Genomic DNA, 18,533 nt, shown 5'->3' on the forward strand with positions numbered 1-18,533 from the left:
AAGCTACATGTTAACCTAAAAAGTTGCATGTCACCATAAATAAGTTGCCTGTCAACATGTTTGTGTCGCTTGCCATACGTAAGTAGCATTTAGAATGTTGGAAGTCACATGTGGGCGATATTTAATTTGTTTAAACTATTTTGATCTGCTTGCAATTATTTTTTGCATTTAAACACAGTAATATTGCATGTTGACACATGTCGCATATCGACATATTTTGGTGAAAAAAAAATAATTACATATAATATATATATATATATATATATATATATATATATATATATATATATATATATATATATATATATATATATATATATATATATATATATATATATATATATATATATTACGTAATTTGTATGTAATTTATTGGTTAAAGTGACATGTGCAATATACTTAAGGAGGCTGGATGATCAACAAACTAACCATTAGATCTACCTAAAAATTTAGTATATAATTTGTTTAGTTATTTTTTATTATTCAGTGAAGAAAAAATCCAAATAATTTACCTTTTTAAGGCATTTTTCTATATTTTTATATGGACCTCTTCTTCTGAAGGAGATCAATATAGTCTAAAATTGGTCATGCCAATCGAACCCTTTAATATACATGTACATCTAATGCCAATGGTGTTTTATTTACGTATTAGTTCATAGAATGCCTAGTACGATATGCACTTTTTAAAGTGCGTTGATCGAGATTTCTCACTTATATTGTGTATTGTGTATTTCTGACCCGCTGTGAACCACTGGGTTCTCCCGATACACGGCCATAGGATTCCGGAGAGTTCCTCAGCAGCAGGGCTCGCAATGGTTCTACGGTAACCGGTAATGGGATCCGACAACTTGAGCAAATGCTGTTAAATCTGTTTTTTCCACAGAGATCGGCGATATTAAGGGACACTTGGCCGTACTGACCGTATGAAGAACGGACACAGAGGCTTTATACCAACATGCGACAGTTGACCACAAAAAACAAAAAAGTTTTAATTGGTAAATTTTGATTTGTGAAATATCTGGATATTTTTGGCTGGCGTTTAATGTAACGAGTTCTACAATATTGTATATAGTGGGAATTTAGTAAGTTGGGTTCTTGATTACGATTGCTGGAAACATTTGAGGTAATTTAACGGAAAAGAGACATATTCAGCTGTGTCACAGTATCCGCGGTCCTGTTGTGCTATTAGACGGGGACGCCGCCAAATCCGTGATTTTTTTGTCCGTCTGCAACACATTTGAATGCAATAACAAAGATCTTGGATGAGGAGAAATGAGATCTGTTGACGAGGGACAGGCAATGTAGATGAGGATTTGTGGTAATTAATCGCTGGTAATATATTGGTGGGGACCAAGAACCGCTGGCGGCCCACTTGGAGAGGTATAGGCAATCGGTCATAGAAATACCGTGCCAGACCATTAATCTAAAGTCTTCTACGATTACCATTTTACAAACAACGAAACAAGGCAATTGTGGAGGCTTGACATCCACGTTTTTTATGGACAAACACAGCCCAAAAGTTCAATAGACAACGATCAGATCGGAGGTGGGAATGCGATGTGGATTTGTGCTTTAAGTCTGTTTTTTTATGTGTTAGAACTTGCCACGGTGTAATTATTAAGGACTTTGACAGTAGGTGTTGTAGATGAAGCAGTGATGAAGACAATACAAAACCATTTCAACTGAAGTTAAAAAAGTAAGTATTTTTATTATTACTTTCTGGTTTTGCGGTTTTATTATCGGGTGGGAGGAGGTTATAAGTAAATGTATCTCGACCCCAAGGCCATGTGCTTTTTGTATAAGCACTTTTCACTAAACTCTTTCGACTTTGAAGGGTCGCGTGCGCTGTTTGAGACATGCTTCTCAGTGACCACCTATGGATCCTTTATGTACATAAAAGTCTCAGAAGAACGTATTTCCGATCAGACGATGATGTGTTTGTTTCCTGGTGACCATCATGATTATCCCTCGCAGGCTGGAGATTATGGTCCAGGAACACCATTGACAGGAGCGATTATCTGAGAGAAACAAGAAGGATGGATTCCCGAGTCGGCAGGACAACAGACAGATTTACTCCGGCACCGTAGGTGACATTTCCCGTCCACTAGTAAGTTCCGGCTGACCGCTAATTGGAGACAGATTTACCAGTTCTAATTGAGAGGAAAACGATGTCTTCAAAAACTCACAACTATATTTCACACGCGGTTACGTTCGATGCTCGAAGATACTTTTTAAGAGATATAACGAACGCATCTATACGGTTAGGCTTGTCTGGTTTTAATTTCGCACTTTCACGAGCCATCGCGTTTGCTTAACATGAATTGATATAAAATGGATCATAATTGAGAAATTTTTAAATATATTATGTTTACTTCGTAAACTTGAGGCATGTCTCTGAGAGAGAGAGAGAGAGAGAGAGAGAGAGAGAGAGAGAGAGAGAGAGAGAGAGAGAGAATATAAGATCTTATGGATGATTCTGAGGAACAAAATAAATTTTCATGAATTTCAGATTTTTATTGATGCAGAAATCAACGATGTTTGTGGGTTTCGTTCAAAAGACCCCGAATATCCCTTGTATCAGAGTGTTTGAAGAGTTTGTGGGCCGAATAATTATCGGGAATGAATATCTAGCGCCTAACAAAGGAGTCGTTTACCGAAACTTATCCCTTTTCTTAATCATTATGTTCAGTGCCATGCGATCGCTCCTAATCACTAAAACTTGTAAAGGAGACCACTATTTCAAAAATACGAAAAGATTTTATTTCAAGTTATAAACGGCAGGATCCTGAGCAAGCCCCTTATCTTATTAAAAAGGAATTAAACATTTGGCTCTAAACGAGATTTCTCTGAAATTAAAACTCAAGCCCGGATGTTGCGTGGAAACTCCATCGATTTGGACTTCGAGATTTCCATACAATCCTGCTATAATTAACAAAGTTAGCGAGCTTTGTTATAGGCGATCTCATAAAACCATTTTCTTCTTCAATCTAAAACTACGGAGGCTTACCATAATCCTGTTATTTTGATACTTTAATTTAATAATTTTTTAATACTTTAATGTCGTGGGATGTCCCAGAGCATCCCAATCTGCAGCCTTCCTTTATCGTGAGACTCTGGAATCGGTTTAATTAACTAATCAAGGTCGTGACCCTGGCTATTTAAGGAGGCTGGTTGGTCAACAAATTTACCATTAAATCTACCTCATCATAACTGACTATTAAGCCATTTTCTAATATATAGGTGTTACAATAAAGTTTTAAAATTCAGAGAATTTAAAACTATCTTGAACAATTTAAATTGTTATAGTTTTAAATTCTCTGAATTTTAAAACTTTAATGTAACATAGGGAAGAAAACTTCCAAATATCTAAGCTTTACAATTTGAATGTTTTTTATATATCTTTATACAGAGCTCATTTTTATGAGGAGATAATCACAGTCTAAAAATGGCCACTGCCATCAAGCGCCTAAGCTACCTTTTCAATTAAGATAAACAAAGAAGCACTAAAAGGCGGCGTTACACGTTACATATGTTAGTTTAAAAAAATACTAGATATATCTCGTAGCTACAAATATTAATACATTTAACGAGGCCGGGTCTAATTAGTTCTGCCCTAGATTTTTTAATGAAATTTTTTACATGAATTTCTACTGAAATAATTATTATTTTAAGATTTAAAAATAAGACTGTGACATTTACCACACCGTTTGTTTAGGGGGTCATCTCAAAGCTTGTTAAACTTTAGCATAGGACCCTATGGGATTTCGCTTGAAATGTATCAATTTTGCACATTTTTTTAAACTTCTGCCCTAGGGATTTCTTTTTCTGTTCTACATATTAAAGTTATTGCTAAAAGGCATCAAATGGTCAAATAAAAAAAACCTGTTACCTCCTGGTTTGTTCCAGGGGTCTTATCAAAGTTGATTTTTGTATGCCCAATTTCCCAGATTTGTCAGATAATGGCTATTTTTTATTTGACAAAGGCGGAAAAGGTGATCTATATAGTATTATTAAAGCATTCAGACATATTTAAGTCATTGATAAAATATATAACATCACATATTGTTACAGTCTTTGTTTAAAATAACTGACAACAAAGATATCTGTATGGTTCGTTTATTCGTATCCGGACACAGTGACTTTAAAATTTGCAATGTATATTTAAGCCCTGAAATATCATAAAACAATAATATAATTTATATCAAAATATAACATTAGTACAATATATATGTATTTCCATCAAGATAATATTTTTACATTATCTTACTATAATTGTACTTTAAACATTTAGCGGGAGGTAACTCTTATAATGTACATGAATTACATTTCTCCAAAATAAGTCATAAAATATATTAATCAGATTAAAAAAATATTTAAAAACACTTTCTCACCATTCTATGGGAACAGGCTCATACACCGATTGCGTGGTGAGATTAAATTGACATTGACTGATTCTGTAATTCGAACAAAATAATTCTAAAAATACTTATTACTGAAATATAATCTAATTGATCTTATAAATGACCAATTTAATCAAATATCTGATCTTCATAAAATTCTTATATACAATTGATTTGAGAATCAATTAATACTATAATAAATAAACCATATATTGATCTTTATAATCAACACTGTATTCCATATAAAAAAATATCTTTTCATTCTAATTCATTCATACTCATTAGTTTGTGATCATGGACTGAATTAATGTTTTCTGCAATTTATAGGATAATCAATTTATTAGTAGTAAGTGTTATAGGATATTAGTATACTTAATATAACTTACCAGAAAAAGAACAAGGTCTGGTCCAAAATTAAATTACTTCTCTATATAAATATATAGTCTGTTCTGGTCAATGTCCAGACAAAGATTGTCAAACTTGGCGGTAAAACACATAAAGCAAAATATACAAACCAACCAAATTCAACCTGACACAAACAACCAATAAAAACCAAGATCACAAATATCCACTGACCAACTCATGATCAAGTACTGCCCTAAGGGTATATGTACATGTGTATGAATTAAAAGAGAGGGTGGATCTTACTTTTTATACGTGTACTGTTTAGATGTATTAATTATAATGACTTTATTTATTTATATTACAATAACTTTATTTATTTATTCAAATCAACAATTTTCATACTCTTACACTCTCCCCCCGGTCGCAGAATGACTTCCACGTCATTCAACTCGGAAGCTGCATATATCTGAAAAGTAACATGGCATAAAATACATATATTTACAATTTAAAAAAAATATCATGTATTAGAACATGTAGAAGCAGACACAATGTTAAGTAAAGCCATCTGGCATCTACTTCGGTCAATGTCTCGTAATGAACCATCATTCATCAACCCTTTCACAAATACTGCTCTTTGTAGCCAATCTGGTTGTGTCTGGTTCATCATGACAAACTCCTTTGTCCATGCTGGCATTTTTCTTTGTCTGGTAGATCTTCTTGGGGCTGGAGTAGGTATATCGACATTTTCTCTGAAAGGCATTTCATCTTCAGAATCATCAGATTCATTGATGTCATCATCAGTGCTATCAACATCATGGATGATATTCTCATCATCATCATCATTGTTGACATCATCCTCTGGTTCATCATCATTGATGATCTCTTCAGGTTGATTCTCAGGCTCTCTATCCTGATGGGAAGCGTCCTCCCCTGAACCAGCTGCTGAAGCTTCCTCAGTTGTAGATTGATCGTCATCATCTAAACTGGGAGTAACTTGGGAATTTTCATTTCTAAATGCACAGTTATCTACATAAGAAAATTCACTGTCACTATCTGAATCATTCTCAGTAATAATGCTTACTGGTTCTGCCTTCCTTCTCTTTCTAGGAATAACTGGAGGAGGAGAAGTACTTCTTGGAAGCTTTGTTCCGATAGGTAGAAGCAAATTTCTATGAAGAACTCTAGTTCTTCCTTCTCCATCCTCACGTCTGACTTTATAAACAGGAATGTCATCATTTGCTTTCGCTAAAATGACATAAATATCATCTTCCCATTTATCAGCAATTTTATGTTTGCCGTCGTATGCCACTTTCTTGACGAGAACTCTGTCACCTTCCTCTAAAGTGATGGCTCTTGCTTTTATGTCATAACGGCATTTCTGCTTCTGCTGAGAAGATTTTATTGCTGTTTGTGCCTGTCTGTAAGCATCTTGCAGTCTTTGCTTCAGCTCGGATATGTACTTAGTTGTACACTTATCCTCAGAATGGCTGCTGGAAAATCCAAAGACCACATCTACTGGCAAAACTGGTTCTCTTCCAAACATTAGATAGAATGGTGTGAACCCAGTTGTATCATGTCTAGTAGAGTTATATGCGTGAACCAGTGTGTTTATATGCTTTTTCCAATTAGCTTTCTGAGCGTTATCTAATGTTCCTAGCATTGATAATAATGTCCTATTGAATCGCTCTGTAATACCATTACCCATAGGGTGATATGGCGTTGTCCTGGATTTAGAGATGCCAAATATGGAGCACAATTCCTTAATGATGTTGCTGCAAAAATTTGTCCCTTGGTCCGAATGAAGTTTAGCTGGAATCCCGTAATGAACAATAAAATGGTTATAAATAGCTTCTGCTGTTGTTTTGGCTGTTTGGTTCTTGGTTGGCACGGCAATTGAATATCGTGTGAAATGATCGGTTATGACTAAAATATTTTGTATTCCTCCTTTCGATGGTTCAAGAGTGAGATAGTCCATGCATACAAGCTCTAGTGGCTCTGATGTTCTGATGTTGACCAATTCTGCTCTCTCATTGCTGGTCTTGCTCTTAATGCATCTTTCGCAGGAGTTGATCCAATCAGAAACATCACGCTGCATCTTTGGCCAGTAAAATCTTTGCCTAATTAAGGAGAGAGTCTTATCTCGCCCTAAATGACCCATCTTGTTATGTAAGTATTCCAAAACAGTGGGATACACTGATGCAGGAATTACATATTGCTGATGAGTATTGTCATCTACTTTGACTTCTCTGAGTAAAATACCATCTCTTACTCTAAGTTTGGCAAAGTTCCTGTGGTAAACAAAATCATCTTCAGTAATGAGTGTCTCTCGTTTGGGTCTAATACATTCCTGTACCTTGTTTTTCCAAAAACTAACAGTAGGATCTGTGTTTTGGATTTCCATGATATCCAAATACTTTCCAATATCTGTACAAGGTTGTACTTGGTTGCAAATAGCATCATCTATAGCAAGAGATTCTGCATATGGCTGTCCAGTTGCAAGCTGGCAAATTGCCTTAATGGTGTCACTAGATACTGTTTCCACTTCCTTTAATCTGGATAGTCTATCAGCATCTATATTTGTTTTTCCTGGTTTGTAGATGATCTTGAAATTAAATGAAGCTAATGCTGAAATCCATCGATGTCCAGTTGCATCCAGTTTTGCTGAAGTTAAAACATAGGTAAGGGGATTATTGTCGGTGTATACTACAAATTCTTTGCCTTGAAGGTAATCTGAAAATTTTTCTGTGACTGCCCATTTAAGTGCCAAAAATTCCAGTTTGTGAGTAGGATAATTCTTTTCAGATCTACTCAATCCTCGACTAGCATATGCTATAACTCTATCCATTCCATCCTGCTCCTGATATAGCACTGCGCCTAGTCCTGTCTGACATGCATCGGTATGGAGCTTAAAAGGTTTGTCGAAGTCTGGGTAACCTAGGACGGGTGGTGATGTAAGTTTCTGCTTAATGAGGTCAAATGATGTTTGCTGTTCCTTCTCCCACCTCCACTTTGGATCCACTTTCTTACTTCTTGATTTTTTTCCTGTGGCCATGATATCTAATAAAGGTCTAGCAATTTTAGAGAAATCATGAATAAACTTTCTATAGTATCCTGCAAACCCTAAAAATTGTCTTACCTCTTCAGGATTCTGTGGAATAGGCCAGTTTTTAACTTTAGCAAGTTTATCAGGGTCTGGCTCAACCCCATGCTCGGACACAATGTGTCCTACATATTTAACCTTCTTCATAAGTAAGGAACACTTTTTGGGAGAAAGTTTAAGCCCATAATCTCTAATTCTCTGGAAAACTTGCTGAAGGCGATTAAGATGTTCCCTGAAAGATTTAGAAAATATGATTAAATCATCTAAATATATAAAACAAATTTTTAGATGAAGGTCGCCTAAACATTGCTCTTGAAGACGCTGATAGGTTGCAGGGGCGTTTGCAAGGCCGAAACTCATGCGGTTAAATTCATAAAACCCAAGTGGACCAACAGTGAAGGCAGTTCTCTCCTTATGCTCCTCTGCAATTTCTATCTGATGATAGCCGGACTTCATGTCTAATACACTGAAGTAGGTGTTACCTGAAAGAGAATCTAAAATCTCTTCTATTCTAGGCAGAGCATAATTATCTTTGATAGTCCTAGAATTAAGATACCTATAGTCTATACATAGCCGCAAGGATCCATCATGCTTTCTAACTAAAACTACATTAGATGAAAACGGAGAATGAGATGGTCTGATAATGCCTGCAGCTAGTAAATCCTTGATGTGAGTACGGACTTCCTCAACCAATGCTGGTGGTACTCTCCTGTACTTCTGCTTAAAAGGTATCTCATCAAGGAGTTCAATTCTGTGCTTCACTTTGTCCGTTGTACCTATGTCTGTTGCTCCTGTTGAGAATATATCCCTGTAAGAATTCAACAAATTCAAACAGTCCTGTTTTTCATCTTCTCCAATATCATCTGGGAGTTGGATTTTGGATATAATATCCTCAATTTGCTCTGGGCTTGACAAAGAGGATTTCTCAACTGTTGTGTCCTCAATAGCAACAGGCTGTATTTCGCAAATCACTCCTTTTGGGGATATTGAAATAGTCCTGGTTGTTATGTTGTTGATGGTAACAGGCATTGTTTGACACTCTTCATACACATACTGATGCAGTGTAGCTTCTATGTCTACATCAGATGGAATGCAGGATTTTTCAGATTGCTGCATCATGACAGTTACTTGATGATAAGGAATCTTCTTATCCAAGTATCCAAGAATGGTCACATAACTGTTCGGAGGGATGATAACTCTATCTGTCTCAGCACTCTTTACTAATCCTAATACATAACCATGTCTGTGTAACTCCCTCTCTCTCAATGCTATGCATCTGAATGCTAAATACCATGGTGTGTAAATGGCTGCATCCTGCAGAAATCTTGAGCCAAACTCCTGTTTTGTCACATCCATCAGGCTCTGTAAGATGTTTGTTCCTATAAGCACTGGTACATGTGCATTATAATTGCTCTTGGGAACAACTAAAAACAGACAATCATTTAGTTTGTTCAAAGATGGAATACCAAATGGTGTTAAATCAACACATACATAGCCAAGATAGGGCATCAGTTGACCATCCGCACACTCTATATTGATAACGTCGTCCAGTGAATGAAGCTCTACGTCTGAAAGGTACTGATTATAAAATGCTTCGCTTAGAGTGGATACTGTTGCTCCTGTATCTAGAAGAGCTGTACATTGTACATCATTGATGGCCACTGATATTTCATTTGGTTTTCCAATTAGTTGTTTTTCTCTGGGACTCTTGATTCTCTCGCCAACTCCTTGTCCCCAGGTGCTGACGTGTTGTAGTTTAAAGCCTGGCGCCTGTGGTTGACTAAAACTCTGCATCCCACAGCGATATGGCCTACCTGTCCACATCTATAACAAGTAGGGGGTTCTCTTACCCTGAAACTCTGAGGTTCCTTAGCAACATCTGTAGTTTGGGGCTGAGGAAATCTGGGATATTGCCTATATCCTCCTCTGTTTCCTCTTTCCTGTCTGCGTCTCTGATATGGTTGTCTTGGTGCCCTATAAGGCTGGGGCATAGGAGTATAAGAATACTCTTTTTCCTTCATACTTCTGACCTCAGTGGTTAACTGATTAATCTTAGCTTCTATGCTATCGAATCTGTCAGCTGACTGATCTTTCACTGTTGCAGCTTTTGCTGTAGCTGATTTCTTTTCTGTAGTTTGTGGATGATGTTCAATCTCTAATTTTCTCACAGATGTTCTCAATTCATCGAATGATTTGCATTTATCATATAGATGTCCACATATATCTTTAAGTGAAGGTCGCAGTCCCTTAAAGAACATGGTTCTTAGCATCTCCTCGAACTGACTACGGTCAATGAGGTTTTTCTGTATGGCCTTATTTAGAATATCCTCCAATCTACAACTCCATCTCGCACATTCCTCATCCTCTCTCTGTCTAGCACTGTAAAACTCTGACAGAATGTCCTCTTTTTCAGCCACTGTGCCATAAATACTGTCTAGCTTCTGTATAATTGAGGATATTCGTGCTCCTGGTCCAAGATGCATTACCACTCGACTTGCTTCTCCTTTAAGTGAGCGTCGTATAGCATGATGAATGACATCTGGACTATAAGACTCATTATAGAGACATTCCACCTCATATCTCCAAACTTCATATGTTGCATCATTCTTAGAATCTCCGGAGAAAAATGGAATTTTAGGGAACTGACTAGGAGGTAGAGATTTGGCAGGTTGTGAAGAAGCAGAGGCAGTATCAGTACTTACAACCTCTTCCTTGATCTTCTTCTCCTGAACAGCAGATGACATCCATGATAAGAAATCTTCAGCTGAATCAGCTTTTGGTTTCATCTTTAGCTGCTTGAGTGCAGATACCACTTTGGCTATCTCCTCTGTTGACATTGATTCCTCAGTGTCTGCCATGGTGTTAAATTATGTGATTGTAGCTAACACAAGTAATATTGAATGTATCAAAGAAAATTCACACAAATTCATGCAATAATACAATGCATGTATCCAAGTAGATGTTGGTATAAGCAAATGAGTAACTAAATTTCACACAGAATAACTTTCTGCAAGAAATAGCAAATTCAGAAATGTGAATTGTTTTGAATCAGGAGGGTAGTTCAAAATGAACCATAAATAATTTGGACAGTATGCAAAAGGCACAATAAATTATTGCAAGCAACAGCTGATAATGTTTCTTTAAGTAAATGAATCAAAGAAATAAATAAGTTCTACCTGAAAGATAAGATTCAGTTCAAATATAAAGATGACAATAAACAAATGACGAAAGAATTCAATAAATCTTTTTCTATATTGAGATAAACTAGAAAAAATACCGAGATGAATGGAAACAGCGAATTTCCTCGATTACACTTTGTTTACTTCCGGTGAAACGCAATTATAACGGAAATCGAGCCCGATTAGATTTTTTTATAACGGCAAAAACCGAACCCGATGATTTTTGAACGGCGAAAACCGAACCCGATGATTTTGATACGAGTAGAAATAATATATAAACAATGGAGATAAAGCTTAAAACTAAATTAAAGGGGAAATTAATTAAATGTGTGTTTTAAATACTGTGTATAGCTATCAAACAACACAGAAACCACTGAGACTGATACTACTACAACTCTGCGACAGAAAACTTGTTCAACACTGAACTCGTCCTCAAAATAAACAATGATGCAAAACCAACTCAATCAACCGGCAAAGTAGTCCAAATCTCACGTCAGTCTTGTCAATAAACTGTCAAAAGTCTTGAGAGTATACAGCAAATATTTTTCTAATTAGCTTTTATAATTAGTATATTTGGAAATACGGGGAAAACAATATGGGTTGTGCGCAAATTGTTAATGTTTTCACTTACACTATACTGTACCCACACTTCCTTTCTTGCTATTGTTGTTCTTAATTTCAAACTCAAATGATCAATTCACAATAAAGGGCAAAAATATATCTCAACAAAAAAATGGTTTAAGGATTGTGGCCAAAAGCAACCCTGTCTCAATCAATATTACTCAGGTATTTAAATCTGGATAACTTATACTAAAGTGCACTGTCAAACTAAAGAAATCACAGATTTACATGCTTTGTGGTATACCAATTCTTTCAACAGTTTTATGAATTATAATAAATCAAGACTTGTCTACCTTGAGGTAAAGTGTGCATACATGCGCGCACGCAAATTACTAATGTCAATATGGTGCACCAAAGTCTTATATCTATACGACTCACCAGGTGAGATACACAGTTTGTTTGCACGTGTTGTACTCTGTCAATGAGTTGAACAGCTGATCCTAGGAATAACAATAGATGCGCGGATCCCAGTCAATTTAGGAACACAGGCGCGGAACACTAGTCATGGTTCAATAGGAATACACTGGCAATGGTCGTCATGGTCCACAGTTCACTGGGTAGGGTTGGTGAAGTCTTTCCAGCTCCAATTACATATAAAGTCACTGGGTCCCAACGTGGGCGCCAAAATGTTACAGTCTTTGTTTAAAATAACTGACAACAAAGATATCTGTATGGTTCGTTTATTCGTATCCGGACACAGTGACTTTAAAATTTGCAATGTATATTTAAGCCCTGAAATATCATAAAACAATAATATAATTTATATCAAAATATAACATTAGTACAATATATATGTATTTCCATCAAGATAATATTTTTACATTATCTTACTATAATTGTACTTTAAACATTTAGCGGGAGGTAACTCTTATAATGTACATGAATTACATTTCTCCAAAATAAGTCATAAAATATATTAATCAGATTAAAAAAATATTTAAAAACACTTTCTCACCATTCTATGGGAACAGGCTCATACACCGATTGCGTGGTGAGATTAAATTGACATTGACTGATTCTGTAATTCGAACAAAATAATTCTAAAAATACTTATTACTGAAATATAATCTAATTGATCTTATAAATGACCAATTTAATCAAATATCTGATCTTCATAAAATTCTTATATACAATTGATTTGAGAATCAATTAATACTATAATAAATAAACCATATATTGATCTTTATAATCAACACTGTATTCCATATAAAAAAATATCTTTTCATTCTAATTCATTCATACTCATTAGTTTGTGATCATGGACTGAATTAATGTTTTCTGCAATTTATAGGATAATCAATTTATTAGTAGTAAGTGTTATAGGATATTAGTATACTTAATATAACTTACCAGAAAAAGAACAAGGTCTGGTCCAAAATTAAATTACTTCTCTATATAAATATATAGTCTGTTCTGGTCAATGTCCAGACAAAGATTGTCAAACTTGGCGGTAAAACACATAAAGCAAAATATACAAACCAACCAAATTCAACCTGACACAAACAACCAATAAAAACCAAGATCACAAATATCCACTGACCAACTCATGATCAAGTACTGCCCTAAGGGTATATGTACATGTGTATGAATTAAAAGAGAGGGTGGATCTTACTTTTTATACGTGTACTGTTTAGATGTATTAATTATAATGACTTTATTTATTTATATTACAATAACTTTATTTATTTATTCAAATCAACAATTTTCATACTCTTACAATATTAAGGGTCATTGATAAAATACATGGTTACTGTCTTGAAATATATGAATTAAGCTATATTTAGGCGGGTTAAGAAAACGTGACAGAGGGTTAGGCCTGCTGAACCCTCTTCACGTTTTCGACCCGAGCCCAAATATAGCTTATACTTCGAGACAGTTATGTTTATTCCACAATATAACATTAATTTTACGCATTAAACGAGCCATTTTCAACAAATTTCGCTGAATATCTGCAGTTAAAACTATCACGCCATGGCGTCAACCAAGCAAAAAGATGACGTCACAATACAAATGAAACGCTGCGCGAAAGCGTGCGTACTCGTTCTGTACTCGGCCTCGTTAAGCATTGAATCATTATTTTTTGAAAGCTGTGGTCTCATAACTGCAACGGTGTGTGCATACAAATTGAAAAACGCGCGCTAGCGCGTTATGATAACTTATTTGAACACACCGTTGCAGTTATGAGACCACATCTTTCAAAAAATAACGATTCAATGCTTATATTTACGTTTTTAAACATTTATTTCTTTCTCGCAAACATGATTATTTTTAAAAAGCTCTGACTTATTCAACGAGTAATGCGAAATTAACGGAAGAGCCATTGGAACATCCAAGTTATGCTGACAAAAATAGTGCAGAGCGTTTTGAATTCTAATTACACAATTTTATTTTTCTTTCTGTGATTTAATGAATTTACTTTTGGTACACTAAGAAATTAATCAATTGAATTCATTTAACCGTCAAAATATATTCACATCAAAATATTAATCAGCGTAAGTATAATATCAGGTCGTGATCCGGTTTGAAGTCGCGAGAAGAATCAGTTCATGTTCTTCGAGAAATACATGTACTGAAGGAATGATGAATGTATTCCTACGCCCCAGATTTGGTGAATGGGTCTTCTGTGTTATGCGTAAATACCACTCAAATCAACCGATGCAATTTAATAGAGGGAAAGAATTGAATGTAAATATATGATTTTATTATCGTTTTACTTGAAAATACAATGTATACACTTTGTACTGTATGTTTAGTTTTAAGGTAGTCCATCCATAACTATCATATTTCATACCTAATAGATTTCAAGTTTGATCACAAAAATCTCAGAGTGATTTTAAGGGTTTTATTAAATAATAAAGATTCACCTTTGAAATTAAAAAAAAATGAATATTAACAAATTTATCATATGTTGAGGTTAACATTAAAGTATATGGGAAAAATGCATTTTTAAATATATTTCTTTAGTACAAGTAATTTTCTCACACTTCTCTTGGTAAAAAGTTGCAAATGCTTTCCCTTTCTTCGAATATGCTAAAATAATTCATAATTAACCATACATATTTTCAGAAAATGATTTTTTTAAATTTTCCAAATGGGCAGACAACTCTTTAAAAAAGTTTTAAGTGCAAAAAGTTCATTTAACTGACTACATTCAGACTTCCGAGTTAGGTTTGTGTCAGCCTCATAGTAACTTTAAAATACATATTTGATGTAGTATAGATCAATCAAAATTGTTAAATTTGCCTTAGATATGGATGGACTACCTTAATTCACAACACAGTGTCTTTAAATGATTACCTTAAGAGTATTTTCAACCTCAAAACCAAATATGAAGTCATATATATTTCCTCAAGAGAATTTTCCCTTTAAACAATGATCAATCGTTTATTCGGAAAATATCTTTTAAACACATATTTTATGTGATACTTTTCAGGTAAAATTCGTGTGAAGAGCTAAGTCACATAAGGTATATATTTGTCTCTAAAATGCATATGGTTAAAGCATGATAAATAAGTGAAGATGGAGTCTTAGTCTTGATAAACTTCTGGAAACAGAGCAGAAATCCGCGTCGGCGGAGATGCTTGAGAAGAGAAACAAAAAGATATCAACAATTGTAATGCGGGCATAGATCATGGTTCGGTGTCAGCCCACCGACTCAACACAAATTATCGCGGCTCAAATAGCTCACAGATTGTACAATTTTATTTCAAATCAATGGATTTCATTCACAGAACGTAATTGATTTGGGGTTTTGTATGGCAGAGTTGTCTATTAGTAAGATTTTCCAATCTCTTCAAATTAACAACGAGCTTTATGACAGAACATATTTGAAGCGGAAATTTGATAAAATATCAGACTGAAATTCACGGAGCGTAACGGACGATGCTTCAATTACAGGACATCTTTTATCATATACATTATACAAAGAATTCTGATAAGTGCAATATACCGAATTATTTTCTTGTATGAAGACTTTCATTCTTATCTAATATGACAAAAATCAATGGATTCATTTATTGTTCATTTTTTCCGATTTTTTTTTTTTTGGGGGGGGGGGGGGGGCTTTGTATTCATTTTGAAAACTTGAAAACTTGAATTTCCTGTAAAGCTAATTAAGTGTCTTAAGCTGATCATGCTGAAGCGGTTTTACTTTTCCAAACAGATTACAACATTTAGTCTGCCAGCTATATTTCTATGCATTAAATTTAATTTTTGAGAAATCAGTTGGTTTTTGTTTTGTTTCATGAAATGACCAATGGTTTTTGTTTTGTTTTTTGTTTTTGTACTTTTAGATAATATTTCTTTTCAACCTCTTCAAGTTAATGTTCAAATATAAGAAAAATGAAGATAAGAAGCAAAGGACAATAGAAGATAAAACCCTTAGGAATGTTAAGAAATTCTAGGAAATAAGACAACTCTATACCATTTTAGTATTTTTTCCCAATTTAGCATAGTATCAGTAATGTGACAGATCTTTTTGAAGTATTACAGTTATTCAAAAATTGATACATAATAATTTGACACATTAGTAGATAATAAGCTTTATCTCTAAATCCAAAAGAAATTCTTCACACCTTCACTAACCTTTTAATAATATTGCATGTATCTGTATATTTGGTAATCAATGGTCGATATTACTTACGCACTATCTTAAGATGTGAATAAAATTTGAATCTTTTTTTCAGACATTTACAACTATGTCGATGATCGCAACGATCCTACCGAACATTACAGAGACAGCCACAAATGACTCGAGTGGAAACAAAGACATTTCTTCAGACTTTGAAGAAGCAGCGACATCTCTGCAAGTAACCCGGATTATTGTAAAACAGATTCTGATCCCTATCATAGCTTCAGCTGGAATCATAGGAAATATTTTAAATATTATTGTATTGCGCAACCGGAAGATGCGCAGTTCAACAAACGTGTACCTCTCTGCTCTTGCTGTATCTGACATGCTGTACCTGATTTTTACTTTCACTTTGTCTTTTGTTCATTGCAACCTACCAGAGCAACCCGAATCCGCCTTTTATTTCATACCCCGTGCTCGGGTTCTCTCGGACTTGTTCGGAAACACCGCCGTGTGGCTCACGGTTGCATTCACCATCGAGAGGTACATCGGTGTCTGCCACCCTATGAGGGGTAAGGTGTGGTGTACCGTGGGCAAAGCGAAGATACTCTCACTCCTTGTTTTTGGGATCTCCTTAGTGAATACGTTTCCAGAATTTTTCGAAATGGAAATCATAGAATCTCATAGTAATAATACGACGACATTTTCCTGCGAGCAGACGTCTTTCGGAAAGTCCGAGTCGTACTCAATTGGATACTACTGGTGGTTCGTCACCTTCTTCACGTTTGTGCCGTTCGTCTTTCTTTTTGTATTCAACAGTGTGTTAATCAAATCTGTTTGGCAAGCCAACAAACGTAGGAACGAGTTGTCTAATTTCTCGGTGGTGGGAGAAAATTCCCGCCAACAAAGCGAGCAACATAAAGTCACGACGATGCTAATAACGGTGGTGCTCATCTTCCTACTGTGCCAGCTACCCTGGACCGTCCTACTGATGTACAGGACGTATCTAGACGCCAACAATTTGTATAGGTCTCAAATGACTTTCATCTTGATATCTGGAAATATATGTAACCTGTTAGTGATTATGAACGCATCAGGAAACTTCCTGCTTTACTCTTATTTTAGCAGTAGATTTCGCAGGACATTCACTAAAGTGTTTTGTGGTTGGCGTAAAATTCGGAAGACTGCACGTGGCTCCAGCAGCAGAATGTGGCGATCTTCGAGGTACGCCAGTAGTACAACCACTACTACGTCATCATGCAGATCAAAACGAGACACACTGTCAGAGTCAAGCAAACGTTTGAAGTTGACGACCGAGTGATGTAATTGTACTAGTGTATAACATGTTTAGAGAAAGATAAGTAAGACAAATATAACAAGTTAAACATTTGAACATGTGTTAAATATATAACTCGGTAAATTGTGACAAGGAAGCCCTAAAGAAGATAAAAACATGCTTAAATGACGTCATCTTTTGTTTGAGGGGGTCAAGAAAACATTTTGATTATATCTTGATATTATATGAAACACCATATTAAATTACATTGTATTTACCAATACACAGCTTAACTGGTAAGAAAAGATATGCCCCACCCACGCTCCAAAATTTCCGTCACTTTGGCAATTTTTATTCTTAATTGATAACTGTTAATTAAGTACAAATGAAATTGATGAAAAGGGGTAGAGTCCAGGACTTCTTTATTGATAATCGTCTGTTTTTTACCTGAGAAACTCGCATGACCGAAAAACAACTCCTATGGGGATTTGTAATGGGACACATTATAACATCTTCCCATTCGAAATTATCGGGACGCCTCCCACATTTTTAATGTTATCATACGCCTGGTGGCTTTCAGGCTGTTTCAGGCATTGCAAAAATCCTGTAGACCTTTTATTTTTTGACCGTGTATTGAAAAATGAAAAGCTAGATGGGACGTTTCAAAGGGGATATGCATACTATTTAATAAACATCGTTTGTAACCTGGATTTATTTATAACTATCAAATATTTCAAGAAAATGTGCTGCATAAATGTATTGGGACATATCTTTAAGAATAAAAACCCTGCGTGCCAGTCACCAATGAATATGTTTTACTTTGTGATTTTGCATTTTTTTTCGAAACATGGTATGAAGTTACTGCTTAATAAATTTCTCTGTCTAAAACTAATCAAACTCTTCCAAATATATTTTTAAAAGGATTAAAAATGATGAATATACACATGTACATAAGAAATCACTCGTAATTGTTAAAAGTCTTATTGTGACGTAGGAAACATTCTTTAAACAGTATAAACTATTCTTTTAGCCAGTCAGAAGT

General features: G+C 35.1%; 1 protein-coding gene and 1 long non-coding RNA gene across 2 annotated transcripts; one reads left to right on the forward strand and one right to left on the reverse strand.

The window, feature by feature from the left end:
• Positions 1-723: 723 nt before the first annotated feature.
• Positions 724-18,226, forward strand: LOC128163990 (FMRFamide receptor-like). The gene is made up of 2 exons (XM_052827700.1): positions 724-1,696; positions 16,331-18,226. The coding sequence occupies exon 2, from the start codon at positions 16,343-16,345 to the stop codon at positions 17,534-17,536; it is 1,194 nt and encodes a 397-aa protein (XP_052683660.1). The 5' UTR covers positions 724-1,696; positions 16,331-16,342; the 3' UTR covers positions 17,537-18,226.
• On the reverse strand, positions 12,310-13,356 carry LOC128164000 (uncharacterized). Its single transcript, XR_008240888.1, has 3 exons — positions 12,996-13,356; positions 12,601-12,663; positions 12,310-12,377 (listed from the first exon to the last, which is right to left on the reverse strand). It is a non-coding gene; the product is annotated as an uncharacterized LOC128164000 (long non-coding RNA).
• Positions 18,227-18,533: the final 307 nt, after the last annotated feature.

Source organism: Crassostrea angulata, chromosome 1, assembly GCF_025612915.1.
Source record: "Crassostrea angulata isolate pt1a10 chromosome 1, ASM2561291v2, whole genome shotgun sequence".
Lineage (NCBI taxonomy): Eukaryota > Metazoa > Mollusca > Bivalvia > Ostreida > Ostreidae > Magallana > Magallana angulata.

What these genes read in the sequence shown, in the direction of transcription:
- LOC128163990 (XM_052827700.1), top strand. Translation starts at nt 16,343, where the DNA reads ATGTCGATGATCGCAACGATCCTACCGAACATTACAGAGACAGCCACA.